Genomic DNA, 21,326 nt, shown 5'->3' on the forward strand with positions numbered 1-21,326 from the left:
TAATAATAATAAAGTGATATAATAAAGAATAAAGTGATATTCTTCAAAATGATTTTTATAATAATAATAATGATAATAGTAATAATAATAATTTTGAATTTAATATGTGTATTGAATATGTGTGTGTATATATACATATATATTCAACGTGTGTGTGTGTATAAGTATCATTTTGAAGAATATTATTATTATTATTATTATTATTTATTTTTGTACATTATCAGCAAATAACAATAATAATAATAATATAATGATGATGATGAGTATATAATATATATTATATATATATTATACATTATATTATATTTATATTATATATATATTATATTATACACACACACACACACACACACACACACACACACATATACATATATGTTTGTGTGTGTGTGTGTGTGTGTGTGTATGTATATATATTATATAATATATAGAAAAGATTTATATAAAAATAAATAGTTTGTGTCGTGCCTCTCGAATGACATCACGCCACACGTCATTAAACAGGAACTAGCTGTCAATAAACAAACAACTAGCCTCGCGTATGAGGTAGACAGTTTAATGTTGTTGTTTGCACAGTATATCGCCTTAAATATCGATACACGTGATGTCTAGGAAGACTAAGAAAGAGGAATACTACCGTTTCTTCACCGTCACAGAGCCACGTACACACGAGAAAGGGCACACGGAATATAAAGTAACAGCGAGGGTCAGTATCCTGCAGGCTAGTTATCTACAGTCTTTAGCTGCTATTTCATCTATTTCTCTCGGATTTGATCGAATAATGCGCGGCGTCTTTGGCGTATGTGTGTGGCGTCTTCTATCTCGAGTAGGATGTATTCATATACTTCATGACAGTGGAAACATGATAAAGAAATGCTTTAGTGTAGTCAGTGTGCTAATGATAGCTGTTTGCTGGCTGTGTGCCTCTGTGAATCTCGTGACACAAAACATTGCAGACAAACCCTGTGACTGCCCTTGGCCTTGTAGCTCATTGGGCAAAATTAGAAGTGCCTGCATTCGTCATAGTCATACATTTAGATTAGATAAGATAAGTTTAAATGGGATGTTGTAGCCTAGTGGTTAAGGCTGTTGGATTACTGACCAGGAGGTCATGAGTTCGAATCCCAGGTCCACCAAGCCACTGCTTTGGGTCCCTTATCAAGGCTCTTTAACCCCTCAATTGCTCAGTTGTAGAAATCGAAATAGATTGTAAGTCACTCTGGATAAGTGTGTCTGCTAAATGACAGAAATGGAGTTTATTAGGACTTTTCAAACTGTTTTGCACAAACGTCTGTTAGTACATGAACAAAGACAGAAACTTAATGTAATGTCCCTGCACTTTTCCAACAGTTTGTATCAAAGAAGAGACCAGAGGATGTGAAAGAAGTGAGTAATGATTTTGTTTAATTACCAGGGAAATAAATAATAAACCCCAACCAGTGACATTTGTTGGCTCGGTATTTTCAAGTGTACCTGATGTCAAAGGAACTAATAAATACTGATAATGATATGACTTTGTAAGATAAGATAAGATAAGATATTCCTTTTATTCGTCAGACAATGCAGAAATTTCTCTGTTACAGCAGCAAAAATTATATATAAAGAATAAAGACATAATATAATATACAGTATATACAAAAACAACAATGTGTAAAGAAAGAGTAGTGGTTAGACAGAAGTCATATTGCACATAGGTAATATTGCACATGTTTAAAATGTATAGCTTTAAATAGAGGTAGTGATAGTAGCTGATTGGTTTCTAGAAGAGTTATTGTATCAATGCAGTAATAATGTCCACAAAAAGATTGTGGTGTGAATTGTGAACTGTATCATGGAGTATTTATCTGTAATGTAAGTTGATATGTAAAGAAGGACAGCAGGACTTTGAATTACAGTGCTCTTTCATTTGAAAATATTTTGTGGATTTCATCGGCAGGTAGTGGTGTGGAAACGGTATACTGAGTTGAAGAAGCTGCATGGAGAGCTGACTTACACTCATAGGAACCTGTTCCGAAGACAAGAAGAGTTTCCCTCATTTCCCCGAGCCCAGCTCTTTGGTAAGATTAAAGTACAATATATGTGCCAGTGATCAGATTTGCTTAGAAAAATGCTGTAATTTCTGGCAGCTTTCAATAAAATATCCTTGGTTATTCTCTCTAAATTGAAGTGAAGGAATAGACATAGTAAGGATCTTACAAACATTGATAAAAAGGCATCTTTACTTGCCTGTTAATTAAAAAAAATCTGCCATATTCTCAGATATTCAGATGTTCAAGCTTCAGCCCATAGTGTTGCATTTTGTGAGTGTGACTTTGGAGGGAGCAGCTGAAGGGATGGTTTGTATTTGTTTAAATTTTGAGTTTCAAAACAGCTAACTTCATGTTTGGGAGGTTTTCAGATGAAGGTACTTCTGTAGTCCAATATAACATGGTAAAGTCTAACTCTGAATGAGATACAGAGATCTCTCATCCTCATCCAAAGATCTCTCATCATCTTTTCTTAAACACACACAGAAACTGTTTTATTTTATCTTTTTATGGACATAATTATTAAGAATTAACCTCAACAAAAATAGAAAATATTTTGGTTCTTAATATATTTACAAATAAATGCTGCAAAAACAGTAGTTTTCATGTTGACATTTGGTTCTTTTTGGTACTCCCAAACAGCCCAGGGGTAAGAAGGACTGAGGGACATGGAACAAACAGAGGAAAATTTAGCTTTCCACAGTATATACACACATTCTCCTCTGTCTTCTTCATCTTGTCTCTCACTACATTTTTCTCTCTCTTTGTCTTTCGTAGGTAGGTTTGATGAGGCCGTGATTGAGGAGCGGAGGAATGCAGCTGAAGCTATGCTACACTTCACTACAAACATTCCTGCATTGTACAACAGTCCTCAGCTCAAAGAATTCTTTAGGGTCAGAGACACATGCACATATATACTAGTGATGCACATGCTCTTTCACATATACACCCTCATTTACTGATAGCTTAAAGATCAGCTTCTTGATAAAATAATGATGTCATTATTCCATTTTATTGTCTTTTTCCTCAGGGAGGAGAGGTGAGAAGACCATTAGATCAATGCATCACTTCTTCTACAGCTCTACCTCCCCCTCTCATCCCATTACCGAATGGGGACACTGGTCTGGGAGCTGAAGAGGAGACAGGGAGAGAGGCGCCGATCTTGACCCAGGAACTTGAATCTACATTGGATGATAAGGAGCTCTGTGAACCTGAGATGGCAGTGGAGGCTCTCAGTAACATGGAGATCAGCCCAGTAGAAGAGATACATATAGAGAAAGAGGAAGCAGAAGCAAATTTCTGCACAGACCAACCAACCATAGGTGCTTTCCTTTGATATATTTATGGCAGTTTTTTCAATCTGGCCAGAGCAAAGTTATGTATTATTGTTGTTTCTGTAGCCTATTACATCATAATCTCAGCTAATAATGCTAATAATAATGAACATTTCCAGATAATATTTTCAAATGGAAACAAAATAAACGGTCTGACACAAGCGTTGCGTAACACATAGATGCTTGCTGTAGAAATTTAGGTTATGTTAGCTTCTTTATTGTCTTCAGAGAGGAACTAGTTCTGTACAAATGAGCTACCTAAACCTAGATAAATCTTTTCTCTGTCTGTCCTATTGTATGCTGTATGCATATATATTATATATAATTTCATCATTCATTCCTTTTAGTTTCCTTATAATGGTGTTTTCAGAAATGGATTTAAAGAAACATATGTTTTATATACATTGCGAATGCCAAAATCTCTGTAATAATGTTCGTAGCACAAAGCGAAAATGTCAGATATTGATATTGCTTATTGATTAACTATAAACAAACTTATAAGTACAAACCAGTAAGGTTGAACTGTTGCACACATTACTTCAGATCAGTTAGTTCTAATATTATAATACTGAAGGACTGTTCCATTTCTGACTGATTCTCTGTTTTATTTTATTACAGCTCCCAGTTCAGAGCCTCCTGGATCTCCAGTTGAACAATCAGAGTTTGATTCACTCTTCGACGGTGTATTGGAGGAGCCTGTAGATGGTGCACAACCCCTTCTCTCAGACAATGACCTAGCCATCTTTGATCCATGTGCTAAAGAAGGTCTTTACCACCGTTAATCCAGCTCTCACTTCCAAGTAATCTATTCCTGCAGTATTGCAATATGTTTTAGTTTGGCATCCTGTCTCTCAGATCAGGGTTGTGGATCTCCTGATCACTCTGAGCTCCTGTCCCTCAAAATGACCACTCAGGATGGTGAAAAGTGTGGGAAGGAGGCAGACTATGTGAGCCAGGCAACCAGCGAGATGACTGCAGCCCAGGAGAGTGAGAAAGAGGGAGACTACAGCACAGCTGTAATGCGGTACAGAACAGCAGTGGAAATCCTCATGAAAGGATTGCAAGGTGAGGAACAGAAAAAAGCAAAAGAGATTCCTGGTATTAGAGGGTAATGATTTGGACTTGATTTTAACTTTATATAAATCCTTGCTTTAGAGACACAAGTCTGAAGCAGTTCAAAGTGAATGTTTTCTACATTATTATACTGCAATGCATACTTTTTCTGTTTTGCTTAATATCTTATCAGTGTATAACCGAGTAAGGACTATTAAAAAAATAATTAAATTTTTTCTTTTGGTCAGACTTCAAGTATATCAAGTATATAAAAGCTTCCTCGATTAAGATGAATGTTACGAGTAACAGGCTATTTTTCCCTCCCCCATTTTCTTCCACAGTTTAGTCACCTGCAAATTTCTCACCTACAATCAGTTCTCTCAAGACACAACGCCAACCAACTCGTGCTTATGTTGCAACACAGGGCTGTGTAACAATGTCAGTTACAGATGGCTATGATAATACCAGGATTTAAACATGATCTGTCGACTATAGGATAAAAAATAACTAACTGATGTTTGATGTTGTAAATCAGCACATATGTCTTTGAAGTAATCGAAGAAGCATTGTGGACAGAACATGATCCGTAGAACCTTTTCAAAGATCATAGCCAATGTGTAAGCCATAGTGCATTGCCCTTTCATCCAAGCCATATTTGAACTTTACTGATACTTTAAGCTTCTAGGTTGTCAGGTCACATGTAAAACCCATGTTTAGAATACCTGAATAACTGGAGAAGTTTCTCATTTAGCTTGAGCTATTTAAAAGATTTGGAGATTTGGAGAACCATTAACTGTCATATTTTAAAACAAGCTAACACCTTGTGCCTCGCTCTGTAGGAGATGTGGATCCTCAGCAAAGGGATGCAGTGAAGAGGAGGGTAGCTGAGTGCCTCGAGCATGCAGAGCGACTGCTCTCTTCACAGACTCCTACTCAACAGCACAACACGTAGCGTGCACACACACACACACACACACACACACACACACACACACACACACACACACACACACACACACACACACACACACACAAACATACACACACACACACAAAGATTTACAAACCTCTGCAACACTCTCATGCTATAAATCTCTCAAATATAACTCAAGTGTTACCATTGAACAACCTATGACACACATGAACAGACTCTCATCCACTTTCAATTTTTTAATCCTGCATCTACTTATAAGCTTTTCCTTACCTACAGTCCCAACAGGTGTATGCATAAGATATGTGCACGAGTTCTCAACACTATGTTCTTTTCACCAAAACTACTGACAGTGGACTGCCATTTCATTTTCATGACATGATTTCAGAGAATACTGTATATTTATAATACAGTCTTGTATTTTAATGTATTTGTTATTTAAAATAATTATTGTAAATATTTTTAATATGTCTTTGATTTTTTGGTAAACAAGAAACGTTGGTACAAGCGACTGAGTGTATTTGCTTGACACTACCACCAGGTGTCACCATTATGCATTATGGTCAAACTTTACTATTACTATGAACTTACTATATATATATATATATATATATATATATATATATATATATATATATATATATATATATATATATATATATATAATTAACAAATAAGCCAATGGGTAGCAGTTACCATAAGTCAGCAGGCTGAATGACATGGATTTCAAGACATTTTCAAAAATAAACAAGTTATTTGAAACTTGATCTGGTTTCTATAGTTTTTTATAGACACTGTAGACTTGCATGATGCACCGTTATCTAAAAATTGCTTCAATAGAACAATTTCAATATAGCGCTCACTGTAGTACTCTAGCTCCAGTGCAAATCTAAAAGACACTAAAAGAATCTTGACTTATCAACTGTGTGAACATGATATTTCCCTTGAAACTATTAATTTTATTGTAGGGTATGTCCATTACTGCTACATGTACTGTGATAAGAAGCATTATATCCCTCATTTCCTTTGTGGGCAGAGGGCAAAATAAAGAATGAATAGATGAGGAAAAAGAGATAGCAGACCACAGAACACAGGTATGAATAGAATATGAGCGGGATCATCTCTTCATTGTCCATGCATGGAAAATCCCTCCCTCCCTTGATGTTTTTTTTTTCACTCGTTATTTTCTGTCTCTTGCTGTGCTTCTGTGTTTGTAAAAGTGGAGAGATGTGAAATGGAATGGAGAGGTTATTGCACCGGAGTGTGTGAGAGAGAGAGAGGGAGAGAGAGAGTATGTTTAGAGAAATGGATGAAGAGACAAAGAGACAAAATGGGGAGGTGGACTGTGTTTTGGCATTAGCATGCTGAGAGTGTCAGCACTCGATGTGCCTCTGTCCCCCTCTTCATCCCTCTCCCATCCCTCGTTCTCTCTCTTTCTCTCCTGCCGATCTCTCTCTCTCTTTCGTCAGTGTCCATAGCAATTATGCCATCAAAACACTCCAGCCAAAGAGGATAATTGCATCCTGAGTGCTGGGGAGAGAGTGTGCAGCGGAGTGAGTTAGAGTGTGTGTGTGTGTGTGTGTGTGTGTGTGTGTGTGTGTGTGTGTGTGTGTGTGTGTGTGTGTGTGTGTGTGTGTGTGTGTTAGTGTGTATAAATCAGAGAAGGCGAACGATTGCGTGACACACAAACACACATTGAATTCAACACTTTTTTCTGTTTAAAAATTGTGTGTGTGTGTGTGTGTGTGTGTGTGTGTGTGTGTGTGTGTGTGTGTGTGTGTGTGTGTGTGTGTGTACAGAGTGAGAGCTCTAGAGGGCCACAGTGCATTACAGTAAGTAAGGTTCTTCACAGCACAGTAGGAGTCATGTGGTCAAAGATCAAAGAACCAGTTTGCTCTGCTAAGTGCACTAAAACATCAAACTCAAAATCAAATCTTTCTCTCACACACTATTTTATGTATCCTGGAGAACAATGCATAGGTTCATTAATCTTACTTTGTGGTGCAAAATACAAGGACCCTATATCCTCATCTTAAAAAGAATGCATTTTATAAGCTAATGACAGATGAGCGATTATTATGTTCCATGCATATTTTGCCACATCTTTCTCTTCTGTTTATTTAATTCCTATTTACAAATGATGGTCAGATCCTCTTTTTTTTCTGGTTTCCATCTCTATTACCTCTCTCTCACTCTCCAGCTCCCCCCTCTGTCACCTTGCCCAAGGCTTTGTTTTGAGTGCACATCCACTTTCTCGCAAAGGGAATCAATAGGCAAACACTTTGGCAGTCCATCGACCCTCACCAATCTCTCTCTCTCTCTCTCTCTCTCTCTCTCTCTCTCTCTCTCTCTCTCTCTCTCTCTCTCTCTCTCTCTCTCGCTCTCGCTCTCTTTCTCTTTCCTTTTGGCTGCCAAATTTTTATTCCAGCCGCATTTGAATTCATACTGCAATATGTTTGATCATGACTTATTCAAATGAAGCATTTTCATTATGTCCCGCACTGTGGAAAAGGACAGGGAGTTTATAATGCTGTGCACAAATGGCTAAAACACAGTAACATGCATTTCTCTGCGCTTTGTTCAAATGACTCATAAATTTTAACAGAGATGTTGTCAGTCATTTGGCTCCTGTTCAAAGGATTCAGTTTCCTATGTGCAGTTGTCACCATTCAATGGCATATCCAGCCCTCAGCCTAAAACACATAAGGGGTAGATAATTGATCTTATTGTTAGAGCAGAGAATCTAACAAACCTTAGATTTTTATATTTCACAACATGAATATTTATAGGGAATAAGGATTGGTTGACTTGTTTCCTTTAGCATTACCTTTTTGCTGCATATGGCCTACATGTGTGTGCTGTGCTGTGTCATTTTCTATTTTCATCTAACCTTTGCTCCAGTATTGTTTTTTTAATTTATTCAAATGTTGTTTTTTTACTCAGATCTGGCTGTCGTTTCTCTATTAAAAAGGCTTTGTGTCACATTTTCTTGTTTCCATAACAACAGTGGCGACTGGTGATTGTGGGCCCCTGGTTGGTGTCCCTGAAGTGGAGGAAAGGTGTGGAGTGATTGGAGCATGAAAATAAGCAAGAGCATAGATAACATAACTGCATTCACATAGGAAGAAGAAGAAGAGGTTTACTTGCCAGAATAATAGAATTACTTTGAATAGTTTTGGAGGTAAATATAAATGCATGAGCCATAATATTTCAGCCAATCAGAGATGTTTATTCGACCTGCTTGTTTGTAATTGAGCACCTGCCTCAACTCGTTTTTTTGTGACGTTATTATGACGTGACACTTTGACAACCAAAGTTAAATTCTTCGACATTTATTGAATGCGAGGAGAGATGATCGGGCTCTGGGTTGTGTGACCACATGGGTGGCAAATGCAACCATGCCAACAGTTTACCATCCAAACAGCAAATCCATGTTTCACACTTAAACAAACAAACAAACAAACATAACCCATATGCACTTTTATAATGTTTGCTTTCCTGAAGATTTAAGATTTCTTATTACTCAATCAGAATCATTACTATCTCATATAGGTTATTTTAACATTATTACGTCATTAATTTTTATCATGCACCATGTGTGTGGACTGTAATGAATCATTGTCTAGATTTTTTTCCCTCAAAATAATTATTTATTTACCTGTTTTTACAAAACCCTGTAAGAGTGATTTCTGCTTTTCTGGAGGTAAAATCCCATCTCAATGAATAATCTCTATCTCATGAGCAAACTGAACTATGTTCTAAATGATATATTCTGCACATACAACTTTTACTGGCTTCTCATTCATCCATATCTAAAAACCTGCTTTTGTCTAATAATGATTGAAAATACAGTGTGAAATACGCAATAAATGTTTCAGAAAATAGAACTCTCTCTCTCTCTCTCTCTCTCTCTCTCTCTCTCTCTCTCTCTCTCTCTCTCTCTCTCTCTCTCTCTCTCTCTCTCTCTCTCTGTGTGTGTGTGTGTGTGTGTGTGTGTGTGTGTGTGTGTGTGTGCTGATGGACAGTCCCTCCCTCACACCTCACGCCCACTGGACAGTAAGAACGCGGTCGGGAAACGGAAGGAATCGCAGTAGCAGGAAACTCGGTGGCACTTTCTGCGCTGCTGCTCTGCATGACCACAGGGTGACGGTCGCCTCTTCAGGAATACACACCACCAGGAAATCATAGTTCAAAGTGACCGGCCGGGCACGCCTTCACCTCTACTGTTGTGTGAGTTATCTTTACAAATGTTTTTACTTAACGCTATTTACCTATGAAACCTGCTTATCTGCTTGAGAAATAGCTTTGTGCGTTTATCGGTGGCTGAATGTGCGACATGAGCAGCGCGTAAAGTGAGCGGCGCCGGAATCAGGAGTAAACCAACACGATGCACTTTCAGATTATTAGACCTCAGTCCCTGCCTAGGAACCTTGTCCTGAAAGATATATAGATATAACACTCAAAAAAAAGGTCAGTTCATAAATACTCTCAGAACGATATTATTATTATTATTATTATTATTATTATTATTATTATTATTATTATTATTATTATTATTGGTTATTCGTTCTCATTGGCTGCTAAATAGCTTGCCATTCAGTTCTAATAAGCGCATGCCATCTATGACATTTGAGAAGATAATATATAAAATGACAGCAATACCTACCGGTCTGATTTAAAGCATTTTTTTCTTCGTTTAGACTTTTACGTAAAATTATGACGCACAATGTCCACTGTATAGCTTTGAACCGTACTTATAGTTGGTGCACTATAGTAATCTCATTAAAAAAATATTTACCTTTCCTCGTTGTCTATGTGTGTAGTAGAGAAGAAAGCAAGGGAGAGAGAAGGATGAGGGATATAGAGTCAACAATCTGAATAAACAGTGGCCACAGCTGTCCATGAGCTGATAACGCACACATGCAGAGAGAGAGAGAGAGAGAGAGAGAGAGAGAGAGAGAGAGAGAGAGAGAGAGAGAGAGATGTTGAGAGAGAGATGTTGCTGACAAAGATAACAGAGAGAAGCTCACATGCATTTTTTAAACACTGACACAAGCAATTTTAATGTTCAGAATTCCAGGCTAAGGAGTTGAGGGGTGATGGATTGCCCTTCAGATCTTTTCCAGCAGCAGCCGTCCCAGGTGTGCCACTTTGATCTGTACCACAGTCCATCAGAGTCAACCTCTACTGGCCCCCTCGTTTCTCCTCTTCTGCACCCCAACAGTGCCTCCCAGAGGTGGGGTGGATATCGGCAGGGACAGTGCTTATTCTCAGATATGCCAACACAGGAGGAGGAACAGGAGGTGGATGCGGACAGGTTTGGTAGAAAATCAGCTACAGGAGGAACCCCAATTCCGCAGTACCGAATTGGAGATAGGAGAAGAGGTTCTGGTGACTGGAGTCAGGACCTTCTCAGAGTGAAGCAACTTAGAGTGGACAGTTCTGTAAAAAGAGAAGCAGAAGCAGAAAGAGACGGGCATAGAGGTAGGAGGAGTGTAGCTCAATTGGAAAGTGCAGAGAAGAGTGCAGAGGAAAGAGGGCGGAGGAAGAAGAGCAGGGAGGGAAGACAGCGGCAACGGCGTGAGCTGAAACTCCAATTAGAGGAAACCAGAGGGAAGCTGCTAGAGCTTCAGCGCAAAGTGTGGCAAGTATATGGAGAACATCATGTGGAAGAAGAGAAAGGCGGAGAAGGAGATGACGGAGTGATGGATGAAACAGCAGAGATGTTCTCTGAAGGAGAAACAGATGATCATCTCAGCAGTGGGTTGTATCCTCCCCTGGGTGTTAATGAAAAAAAACATGAAAGTACAGGGAGTCAGAATTCTGAATTGTTTCATGAACCTCCTGTGGATTTGGACCTTGACATGGAACTTGATGGAGGTGGAGTGTGGCTAGGTTGCAGTCTGGTACATGGGGAGTGGGAGAATGTAGGTGGCAGTGAAAAATTTGCCCAGGCTCTTAAGCAGGAGCTGTCCAGTGCAGTAGCCCGAGTTATTGACAGGGTTCTCCATCTCTATGCTGAAACTAACCAAACACCACCATCCAGTGCAATGCTATCACAGGAGATTCCCACTAGTAGGGCAATAGACCCAGACAAGAAGCATAGGCCTGGGATGGCTGTCAATATGACAGAACAAGCTGAAGCACTGCCACTGGTTGCAAAGAGAGCTCAAGAGAAAAGGCACCCCCTAATTCAAGGCAGACAAAAGAACCTCCTGATGCCTCAGGCTAACTCCAGCTTACCCCTCTTACCCCAGCCTCATCTTTCTGCACTCTTACCACCAAGGAGCAAAGACTCCTTCCTGCAGTCCTGCCCTCCAAATCCTCCTCCGCTGCCCCTACCTCTTCTCCATTACACCATGCAACACCTCTTTACTCGTTCGCTTTCTAGTATGCCGCTCCACAAAGACGGGCTCCACAATGAACCCTTCATGGACTTTCGCTCACACAACCCCTCATTCCCTCCCCTGCCTCTGCTTGGCCAGTTAAACCCACCTCTTGGAGATAGAGGGAGAGATGAGGGGATGAGAGTAGGAATTGATGGAGGAGATTCAGCTCTTTATCTTGGTCCTGGGGCAATATCCTTTTTTTTATACATAGGATGTATTAAAGTGAAAGAGATAAAGACCCTATATTAATAATTTGAAAATGGGAAAAAATTAAAAATTGATAATTCTTTTGTCAATTTATATATTAGGGTGTGTTTTGTTTGTAGATTTTAAACAATTCTAATATATAGTGAAAATGTATGTTCACCTGTAATTATATATTTGTGCTAATAGCTGATATATTGCTGTTATGTTTAACAAAGTACTGTCATGATGCTTTTCCGAATGAAAATGCTCACCATTAGGTTAGTTAAATATCAATATTCTATGTATCCCAGTATCCCCACTATTTTCCCAGTATCCTATTTTTATACTTATCTTGTGCCATTGTGTGATTGATTGTGTGTGTCACACATTACCTTAACTCTCTGAACTCTCAGGAGGGCCTTTCTCCATGTCATCTGAAGAAAGCCAAGCTAATGTTCTTCTACACACGCTACCCCAGCTCCAACACACTCAAGACTTACTTCCCTGATGTCAAGGTGCTCTGTCATCATCATGGGAAAATGATTCTACCATAATCCTGATGCAAAACATAATGACAGGCAGTGTAAAAAATTTTGAACAATTAACTGATACATTTTTGGGACTCCTGATGATGTGCAGAGAAAATTTAATTTGAATACTCCACTGAAAAAAGTCCCTTCCAGTACTTCTTAAATCCTCGGTGTGATTGAACACCACATCGGTGTGATTGAACTCTATGGAAATCTATGCTTATGTGGTGCTTTAGAACATTTTAATATGTCATGATTTAACTTTGGCTTTTTGTTATTCTCCTCCATAGTTTAACCGCTGCGTCACCTCTCAGCTCATTAAGTGGTTTAGTAACTTCCGGGAGTTCTTCTACATTCAGATGGAGCGCTTTGCACGTCAGGCAGCTCGTGAGGGTCCTGTCACAGCCAGAGAGAGGGGACTGCGTCTGAGCCGAAACTCTGAGCTCTTTCGCATTCTGAACATGCACTACAACAAGAGCAATGACTACCAGGTCAGAGTGTGTTTGAGTGTGTGAGACTTTCCTGCATTTGTGTGAAAGTAATGAAGTGTGTAACTATTCATGTCCTTTTACATTTTCAGGTTCCGGATAGGTTTGTGGAGGTGTCTGAAGTGGCACTACGGGAGTTCTTCACTGCTATCCAGAGCGGACGTGATACTGACCCCTGCTGGAAAAAATCCATCTACAAAATCATCTGCAAACTCGACAGCCCTGTGCCTGACAGCTTCCGCTTGCCAGGCTGCCCCATGGACACACACCGCATGGTTTAAAGATGTTCATGAGCAGGCTCACTCTCTCAGACACACACACACACACACACACACACACACACACACACACACACACACACACACACACACACACACACACACACACACACACACATCCTATTTTAAGGATTAATGTGGATAAATAGACAAACACATTGACCAAATGGATTGGAGTTGGCATAAACACCCACTCACCTATTACCTGATTAGAATCAGTTCAGATACTATTCAAACACATTACATGCCAAAAGTCTGAAAGCAAAACAAGCTTTTCAAAAGTAAGCACGATTCTACCCCCAAAGAAATTACAGGCCATAATGTGTTTTTAAGGCAAAGCTTTTAGTTAAATATATGCAGTGATATTCTACTAACTGACTATTCATTTGGTTTTGCATTTGACATTTAAAATGGAATTTTATTGCAATCATACAGAGGTGAGCTCACATTCAGACGCACCTGAAAAACTGATTCAGGTATGTTAAATTAGGAGAAAATTTTTAAGTTAAGTTAAGTTTTGAATGTTAAAATTCAACAACCATGAATACCAGCCTTTTTAAAATATAGCATGTTAAAATATGAGCTCATTATTGCAAAGACATTATACATGTTGTGTGCTTGCTTACGCACCTTTGGCCTGTAGTATATACATACCTGCTAAAATGTCACACATACCATTTGTATAATCTGAGTGAATTCGTGGTGATTTTTTGCCTTCCAGATTTAAGAGACAGAAATAAATATAGCAGGAATGATGAGAAAGTCTATGGCCTTTTTGAATGTATAAACACTAAACAGGTCATTGACAGACATCTTGGAATAATTTTGGCTATACTGTTCCAGAGTTATAAGCATTATTTAAAGATATTTAAAAGGCTTTTTCTATTCAACATGCTGAAACCTTATTTACATGTATTTATCAAGAAAATGACAAGAAAACTACCGTGGCCCTTGATGTGGTTCATTGTAATTTTTTATTCAGTTTGCTTATTTGTCATTATGTTAGAAATTATGTGGCTATTTCTTGACATTGAGTGTACAAATGTGAATTTTGATGTGATCGTACTACTTGTAATTAAAATGTGAGACTGTCCAAGCAGTTATAGTAGCAAAATTGTATTACATGCATGTAAAACTACACAAATGCCATTGTGTACTTGACACTTACACATGTTAAATTTTTGTATATCCTGTGCAAGGATCAGAAAAATATCCTTGTGTAGAAAAAGAGAAGAAAGGTGGCAGGGTCAACACATGCTGCCAAAACAAACTTTTGCCACTGTGCTTATATTCCTTATACCAAAGATAATTTTACTACATACAGTACTATATTGTTGGAAGTAGGAACTGTTGGAACAATCTACCGGATTATGATGTAATTATATTTGTGTCATAAACCTAGTTTAATATTCCAGACAAAGTGAATAACTAGCTACAAAGCGAGTGTCTAAGCACAAAAGTTTTCACTAGAAAAGTAAGGCAAATAAACCTCATGGAACAGCTGTAGGTAAAGCTGCAAGGACGATAATTACGTGACTGCTAAATGCACAATATTTTAATGATGTATTGCAAACATGTTACAGTTACAGTAAAAGAAGATAACACATTAAAAATATTTCATACACAATTTATTTAAATTAGGGTCCAGGTTTCAAGCTTGGGAGAAATTCTGTGTCATTTGATGTTCTTCATATTTCTGTAAGATTTTCCTTCAGGTTCTCCTTTCAACTTTTTCCAAAAACATGGGACAACATTTCCTCCCCTAGTTCAAGGACATGCATTGTATTCTAATTGGCATCTCTAAATTGTCTAAAGTGTGTAATTGTGTGTGTGATTGTGCCCTGCCATGGGGTGGCACCCTGTTCAGGCCTCTTGCCCTAAACACCCTGGAATAGTCTCCAGGTTCCCTGCCACCCTGTGTAGAATAAGTGGTACAGAAAATAAATAAATGGATAAGATGCAGGTTATGTCAATATAATATGAAATTCTATGACGTAGCCTTTTCCCCCGAATAAACCAAACGTTCTGGTGTGAAATGTATGATTTAAATGGGATTCATTTACTTTAGACTTTAGGATCCCTCATGGTGTTACTGTACTGCATAAAATTACATCGTGCACAAATTAGACACCGTAAAAAATCAGTTCTCATTTCAGGTTGTCTTTAAGAATATTTTGAGGTGTCGTTCTGGTGCCCTAGGAAAATATCATTTTCAAGTCCAGAGTTATAGACAATATAAGGAACATTAGGAGCATAAGTGTAATCGCCTGACGTAGAGCGCGAGCCAAGAAACATCATGTCATTCTACCAGCTCGAGCATCAGTATATTCTTGTGAGATACTCTAAATTCTGACACACAAAATTTAGGCCAACTTTATCCCATTATAGCCACTTAAAGTCATTACATTCAGCCCTGATGTAAATAACACCCGTGTATGCTGGAGGTCACAAAATGAAAAGACATTGTAAAGTGATGTTGTAAATATCATAGAGACCATGATTAAGAAATCTAATCATTGCTTAAAAAAAAAAAAAAAAAAAAAATCTAATCATTGCTGTATGAATTTGCCATTTGTTCTGGGGCTTAGTCGTCCCTCTCTGTTTGTGTGTGTGTGTGTGTGCGCGCGCGTGCAAGGTGTGTCCCCATAACTCAATGTGGTATTTATTTGAGGAAAAAGTCCTAATAAACCACCTGTGTGTGTGTGTGTGTGTGTGTGTGTGTGTGTGTGTGTGTGTGTGTGTGTGTGTGTGTGTGTGTGTGTGTGTGTGTGTGTGTGTGTGTGTGTGTGTGTGTGTGTGTGTGTGTGTGTGTGTGTGTGTGTGTGTGTGTGTGTGTGTGTGTGTGTGTGTGTGTGTGTGTGTGTTGTTTTGAGCTCTCGAGTTCCTGTTCTCGTGACTCGTGATGGCGCTGCCGCGGTTGCTGCTGCTGCTGGAGCTCGCGTTTTACGCCTGTTGCTTCATCTGCGGAATTATCACCGCCGCCTCCGTAACTCTTTCTCAGGTAAAAACAAACAGCATTTTTATTAATAGTTAGATTTATCAGTGCAGTATGTACATTTTTAAAACCATACAGGCGATGGGACTTAGACAGCTTTGTTGCTGCAGTGCGCAACTTGCGTCTGTCACTAATAAGTAAAAAGTTTTTGGCAGCACCAAAACTTTCCTTAACAAAGTGACAAAATGTAGTCAAACTTTGTAGAGTTTTGTCCAGCAATAGCACAGTGTTAGTTAAGCTATATTATTTATTTATTTTTTTAAAAAGAAACTTTCACCCCACTTACTACTGACTGGATACTTCTGGTACTGTTTTCTTTGCAGATGCGTAATCAATATTTTGTTGGTGCGCAGAAAAGGGGACATTTTCAAACTTTTTACTTAAATAAGAAAACACTCGTATTATGGAGCCATAAACATCATCTTGTGTCATATGACTAGTGGAAAGAGTTCAGGCTTATTGGGTTTTAAGTTCGCATAAGAGGATTAAGCATTAACAACAACAAAAAAGCCATGTGAAAATAGAGGGCAGATTACACACTCCCTTTTTTTTTGGAAGTGCACAAAAAGAAAATGAGCAAATCATGTTAAAAATAAGGAAGCCAATAAAAGCAGACAGTGCAACTCGTTTGGTCTCTTCCGCCTCTTAACCTTTGTCATGTGACCGAGTGTCGGTTTGTTCCTGATTTACTGACGTCGGATCAGTGTTGTAGATTTCTCTTTCACTCTGTCAACACAGGAAAGTCCCATGCGTATAGAACCATGGCTTCATGTTACAGTCTTAAACACAACCTGAAAGCAAAATGTAACTTGTTTATTTTTATCTATCTATCTATCTATCTATCTATCTATCTATCTATCTATCTATCTATCTATCTATCTATCTATCTATCTATCTAGTTAATTAACTTTTCATCAAAATGCAAGTACTATAATCCTCATAAGATTATTTTCTACAAATCAGTATAAATGTGACACTCACTGACTTTCACATTTACACACAGGGTGATTTTTCAGGGAAGTGTTTGCTGTATGGATCTGTGCGCTTAAACGCCTCAGAAATTGATGTGAGCTGGTCCAGCGCTTCTTCTCTCTGTTACTTTGTGTCAGGCATCTCGGTGTGTGTGGCTGTGTTCTGCTTCTCCACCACGCTCTACTGGGTTTACTCATGCTGTGTGGATGGAGAGGTCAAAAGGTGAGAGGCTTATTTGTTGCCTGTTAATAATGAGCCTGAGTCATTATGTAGTATGAAGTATTAGCACTGCCTCACTTAGACATGAAATCTTTTTTAAATAATGCATGCAAAGGTTTTAGTAGTGTAACTTATAAGATTGCTTGTCAGTTCTCACATGTGCATGTCTTTCCGCTTTAAGAGAGAGAATATGGATGACTTCCTTACTGCTTGTAAGCGCAGTCTTCCTCTTCTTCCTTCTGGTGACGGGATGCATCCTGAAAGTCGGTCGAGACAAATTTTGTGAATCTGTGATCAAAACGGTGCCCAATATATCCAGGTGAGAATAAGATTTCTCAAATCTATATAAACATTTCCTATAAAGTCTAGAAGTACTGATGAAAGTGGTCGGTCTGAGCAGAAACAAGTGCTTCTTGGTCAGTGTAACAGCTGTGTGTGTTTGCAGGTGTGATGCAGCACAGAGCCAGAAATGGAAAAGCCCTTTGATTGGGTCTAGTTTCTATATCAAACTACTCAATGCTGAGGTATGTTGCCACATCTCTTCTACTTTAACCATCTGAATGTTTGATTGCATTGCCACTTCACACAGTGGCGCCAGATTCCCATTTCATCAAAATAACTTCATCTGCCATTTCATGTTTCTTGTATCTACATTGTATCCTGATGTGGATTTTATCTACATGAATTTGGACCACCTCCTAATGTGGTTTGAATGGAATTAAATCTGTAAATCTGCCCTCTAAATCAGCTACTGGTTTCAGCCTGTATTTAATATGAATTCTTTATGTTTAAAGCCTTACAACCTTCCACCCTTTTTTTTTTTTTTTTTTTTTTTAACAATTAAGGTGTTCTTAGTCTGTTTGGAATATGGTGATTATGGTGGGATGGCAGAATGAATATCAACAACAAGATGATAATAATAATAATAATAATAATAATAATAATAATAATAATAATAATAATAATAATAATCAATAAAAAGCATAATTATGAATTAAATGTAGTGTTACTACATTTAAATACAGTTAATAATTTTATTTTACTTGACTTTACTTGGGTCACAATTATTACAATTATTAAAAACTATAATTTATTATATTTGCTATATGTTAATACAATTCTGAATTAATGTTTAGTGTGGCTAGTGTTGAGAACTGTGCAGTTGCACACCTTAGGCATGCCAAATCCTTTTATCTAGTGTTATTTATCCCCATTAACTCATGAGTTTACACAGGTGTGGTGATGAGCCACCCACACATTCACACTCTTGTTAAACTCGGCAGTAATCAGAAAGTTTTTCACACAAGTGTGACAAAATGTTGGCTGCTCATTTTGCTTAACCATTTTACATTTTTCATTCATTTTGCACCATGTTTTTGTTCCTTGCCTGCATTTTCACTGCCTGTTCTCAGGTGTGCTTGGACTGACTCATTTTAACATAAATGTGTGAAAATTTCATTATGATTTTCTTTACCTAATTATTTTTGTATTCATTAATCCTCTCTGTCTCTCTCTCTCTGTCTCTTTCTCTGCCGCTTTCTGTCTGTCTCTCTGTTTGTCTGTCTCTCTTTTTCTCCCTTTCTCTCTGTCTCTCTCCCTTGCTCAGACGGCAGTGTGGGTGAATTTCTTCAGCTGGATAATAGTAGTTGTTCTGGTAGTGGTCCAGCGTAGATGGGGCTCTGACTACAACACTCGGATAGAGGACCCCGGAGCCAGTCCTTCTGAAACAGAACCCTTCTTCAAACGGCCAGAACACCCCAACTGAACACACACGAGATGGCACAGGCACTGTGGCATGCATACATTGAACACACAATGAACCAATCACAGATTAAGATAAACACCAACACACACAGATGCAGGCACAGTACTGGTTTTGGCTACCTCGGTCAGTGGTCGTGGTTTTGCTCCCTAGTGGTATCCAGGCCATGTTGCCATGGATACTGACCAGCAATTGGCAGCAGTAGCTGGCAGCTAAGAGAATGAGGTTGCCAGATTGGCCTTACTGATTCATACTGATCTAAAGACAAATTAAAATGCACACATCTGACTAGATTAATGGCTACACTTCCACATTTAAATGGATAAGTTTTATGTGACCTGCTGGCTTCAGTCGATGATAAAAGCTTTGGGATGTGTTAAAATACTAGAAACATTCTAGTGTGGTAGTAAAATATCATAAGTACATGTAATACATAATGAAATAAATGTGTTATGAGACTTCTGTTATGTTTTACCATGCTGAAATTTCAAAAGTTTATTGGTATACAGTACTTTGTGCATTTATAAGACTTTAGCTCCACCTGCTGTCAGTTTTTATAAGTTCTTGTAATGAAAATACAGATGTTCAGCACTTCTAAGTATTATTTATCCACTATATATTTATGCTGTCATATGATTTTACCTATATGCTGAAAGTCTTCCTTGGTTTTAGATTAAAATAATGCTGTTAATGTGACTATCATTTTTGTGAGATATTCCTTCTGTACATAACTTGGAGATATGTGAGCATAATTGTGGAAAAGTGCACAGTGCTTGTGGGGACATAAACCTATCAATGGTGTTTGGTTAAGACTTGCATGTTGGTTGCCAACCATGTCATTGCTCACAGCAGGACATTTACCTTCCTGCATCCCCAACACATAATGGAAATATGTTTGACTGGCTTATTATCTTTGAAATTAATATAGTTGTCCTTGTGATCTTTGTTTTTATCAGCACAGTTGTTTAATGTGCCATTCTGAGCTATGTGAAAACTTTTTCCCTGTACAATTTATCGCATGCCAACATACATGCGATATCATTTGGATATTGCCTTATTAATTTTCCTTCATTTTATTTATGTCAGTATTCCCTGTAGACATCTGAAAATATAAATGTAAAAGTAAACTGAATTTCTGGCTAATGAACTATTTTAATAAATTAGATTTAAAGGTTTAATTTGTAGTAATATACATGCATATTAAATATTGGGCTTAGAAGCCGGGTTCATGACCATATGACTTCTTACAGGACCTACAGAATTTGTATCAAACACAATTCACCTGCTTTGTCCCTTTATTTTTAATTCATTAGAGCTTTGGTGAAATATAAACTACCACTGGAATTACATGACTGTAAAATAATGTGGAGAGCAGAGTATTTTCAGGAATAGCTTAGTGCTTCAGGCTTTGAATGGAAAGTTTTGAATTCAAATCCCAGCACCATCAAGGTACTTGTAGCAAGACCTTTATCATTCAACTGCACACTTTCCTGCTTTTAGTTTTGGAGAGTGTGTACCCATGATAGCCTCAGATTCCTGTTCTTGAATGACAGTAATGGTACCCACTGTGGTTTCCATTTGTATACCATCAACCTAAAGGTTCAATGTTTTGTGCATGCTGAGATGCTTTTCTGATCACCACAGTTGTGAGCAGTGATTTGAGTTACTATATCCTTCCTGGCAGCCTAAATCATTTTCATTATTAAAAATGGTCATTTTCCTCTAACCTCTATTACCAATAAAGTATCTACAGAACTATTGCACAAAATGTTTTAGTTTTTCTACACCATTCTGTGTAGACTATAGAGACGGGTTTGTATGAAAAGGCCGGGAGATCAGCAGTTCCTGAAATACTCAGATCAGCCCATTTAGCACCAACAACTACACTATGATAAAAGTAACAAAGATCATATTTTCTCCTTCCTGATGTTTGATGTAAAAATTAACTGAAATTATTTGTGTATCTGCATGATTGTTTGCATTGTGCTCCTACCATGTGCTTGAATGACTGAATAACTCCAGTCAATTGATGGTGATTTAATTATATTTTTAACAGAGAAAGTAAGATAAGTGAATGTAAGTAAACACATCTATAGGACCTAAGATAATTTCTCCACGTTAATTTTTTATTTTCAAGACAGTCTGTTTTAATGCTACTAGCT

The 21,326-nt window shown here is 38.0% G+C and overlaps 3 protein-coding genes across 6 annotated transcripts; all 3 read left to right on the forward strand.

Moving 5' to 3' along the window:
• Nucleotides 1–484: 484 nt before the first annotated feature.
• On the forward strand, nucleotides 485–5,804 carry snx15 (sorting nexin 15). Of its 4 annotated transcripts, none has more exons than XM_047817815.1 (9): nucleotides 485–826; nucleotides 1,351–1,386; nucleotides 1,937–2,057; nucleotides 2,805–2,920; nucleotides 3,058–3,349; nucleotides 3,980–4,126; nucleotides 4,217–4,426; nucleotides 5,254–5,370; nucleotides 5,411–5,804. In XM_047817815.1, the coding sequence occupies exons 1-8, from the start codon at nucleotides 605–607 to the stop codon at nucleotides 5,364–5,366; spliced, it is 1,257 nt and encodes a 418-aa protein (XP_047673771.1). In that variant the 5' UTR covers nucleotides 485–604; the 3' UTR covers nucleotides 5,367–5,370; nucleotides 5,411–5,804. The 4 variants fall into 4 exon arrangements, with proteins under 4 accessions (XP_047673771.1, XP_047673766.1, XP_047673761.1 ...); XM_047817810.1 differs by having other exon boundaries at nucleotides 5,417–5,804; XM_047817805.1 differs by having other exon boundaries at nucleotides 486–826; nucleotides 5,254–5,804.
• A 3,521-nt stretch (nucleotides 5,805–9,325) lies between these two features.
• On the forward strand, nucleotides 9,326–14,312 carry prox3 (prospero homeobox 3). The gene is made up of 5 exons (XM_027134351.2): nucleotides 9,326–9,575; nucleotides 10,418–11,923; nucleotides 12,328–12,435; nucleotides 12,741–12,941; nucleotides 13,031–14,312. The coding sequence occupies exons 2-5, from the start codon at nucleotides 10,445–10,447 to the stop codon at nucleotides 13,217–13,219; spliced, it is 1,977 nt and encodes a 658-aa protein (XP_026990152.1). The 5' UTR covers nucleotides 9,326–9,575; nucleotides 10,418–10,444; the 3' UTR covers nucleotides 13,220–14,312.
• A 1,747-nt stretch (nucleotides 14,313–16,059) lies between these two features.
• Nucleotides 16,060–20,919, forward strand: tmem179ba (transmembrane protein 179Ba). The gene is made up of 5 exons (XM_027134489.2): nucleotides 16,060–16,217; nucleotides 17,215–17,405; nucleotides 17,584–17,721; nucleotides 17,848–17,926; nucleotides 19,009–20,919. The coding sequence occupies exons 1-5, from the start codon at nucleotides 16,119–16,121 to the stop codon at nucleotides 19,165–19,167; spliced, it is 666 nt and encodes a 221-aa protein (XP_026990290.1). The 5' UTR covers nucleotides 16,060–16,118; the 3' UTR covers nucleotides 19,168–20,919.
• Nucleotides 20,920–21,326: the final 407 nt, after the last annotated feature.

This window comes from Tachysurus fulvidraco, chromosome 1, assembly GCF_022655615.1.
Source record: "Tachysurus fulvidraco isolate hzauxx_2018 chromosome 1, HZAU_PFXX_2.0, whole genome shotgun sequence".
Taxonomy (NCBI): Eukaryota; Metazoa; Chordata; class Actinopteri; order Siluriformes; family Bagridae; genus Tachysurus; species Tachysurus fulvidraco.

Excerpts from the sequence above, each read along its gene's own strand:
- tmem179ba (XM_027134489.2), top strand. The coding sequence starts at position 16,119 with ATGGCGCTGCCGCGGTTGCTGCTGCTGCTGGAGCTCGCGTTTTACGCC. Across the intron at positions 16,218-17,214 it reads CCTCCGTAACTCTTTCTCAG|GGTGATTTTTCAGGGAAGTG; the intron begins GTAAAAACAAAC and ends ATTTACACACAG. Across the intron at positions 17,927-19,008 it reads TCAAACTACTCAATGCTGAG|ACGGCAGTGTGGGTGAATTT; the intron begins GTATGTTGCCAC and ends TCCCTTGCTCAG.
- snx15 (XM_047817815.1), top strand. The coding sequence starts at position 605 with ATGTCTAGGAAGACTAAGAAAGAGGAATACTACCGTTTCTTCACCGTC. Across the intron at positions 2,921-3,057 it reads AGCTCAAAGAATTCTTTAGG|GGAGGAGAGGTGAGAAGACC; the intron begins GTCAGAGACACA and ends CTTTTTCCTCAG. Across the intron at positions 4,427-5,253 it reads CCTCATGAAAGGATTGCAAG|GAGATGTGGATCCTCAGCAA; the intron begins GTGAGGAACAGA and ends CTCGCTCTGTAG.
- prox3 (XM_027134351.2), top strand. The coding sequence starts at position 10,445 with ATGGATTGCCCTTCAGATCTTTTCCAGCAGCAGCCGTCCCAGGTGTGC. Across the intron at positions 11,924-12,327 it reads TTTATCTTGGTCCTGGGGCA|TCTCAGGAGGGCCTTTCTCC; the intron begins ATATCCTTTTTT and ends AACTCTCTGAAC. Across the intron at positions 12,436-12,740 it reads CTTACTTCCCTGATGTCAAG|TTTAACCGCTGCGTCACCTC; the intron begins GTGCTCTGTCAT and ends TCTCCTCCATAG.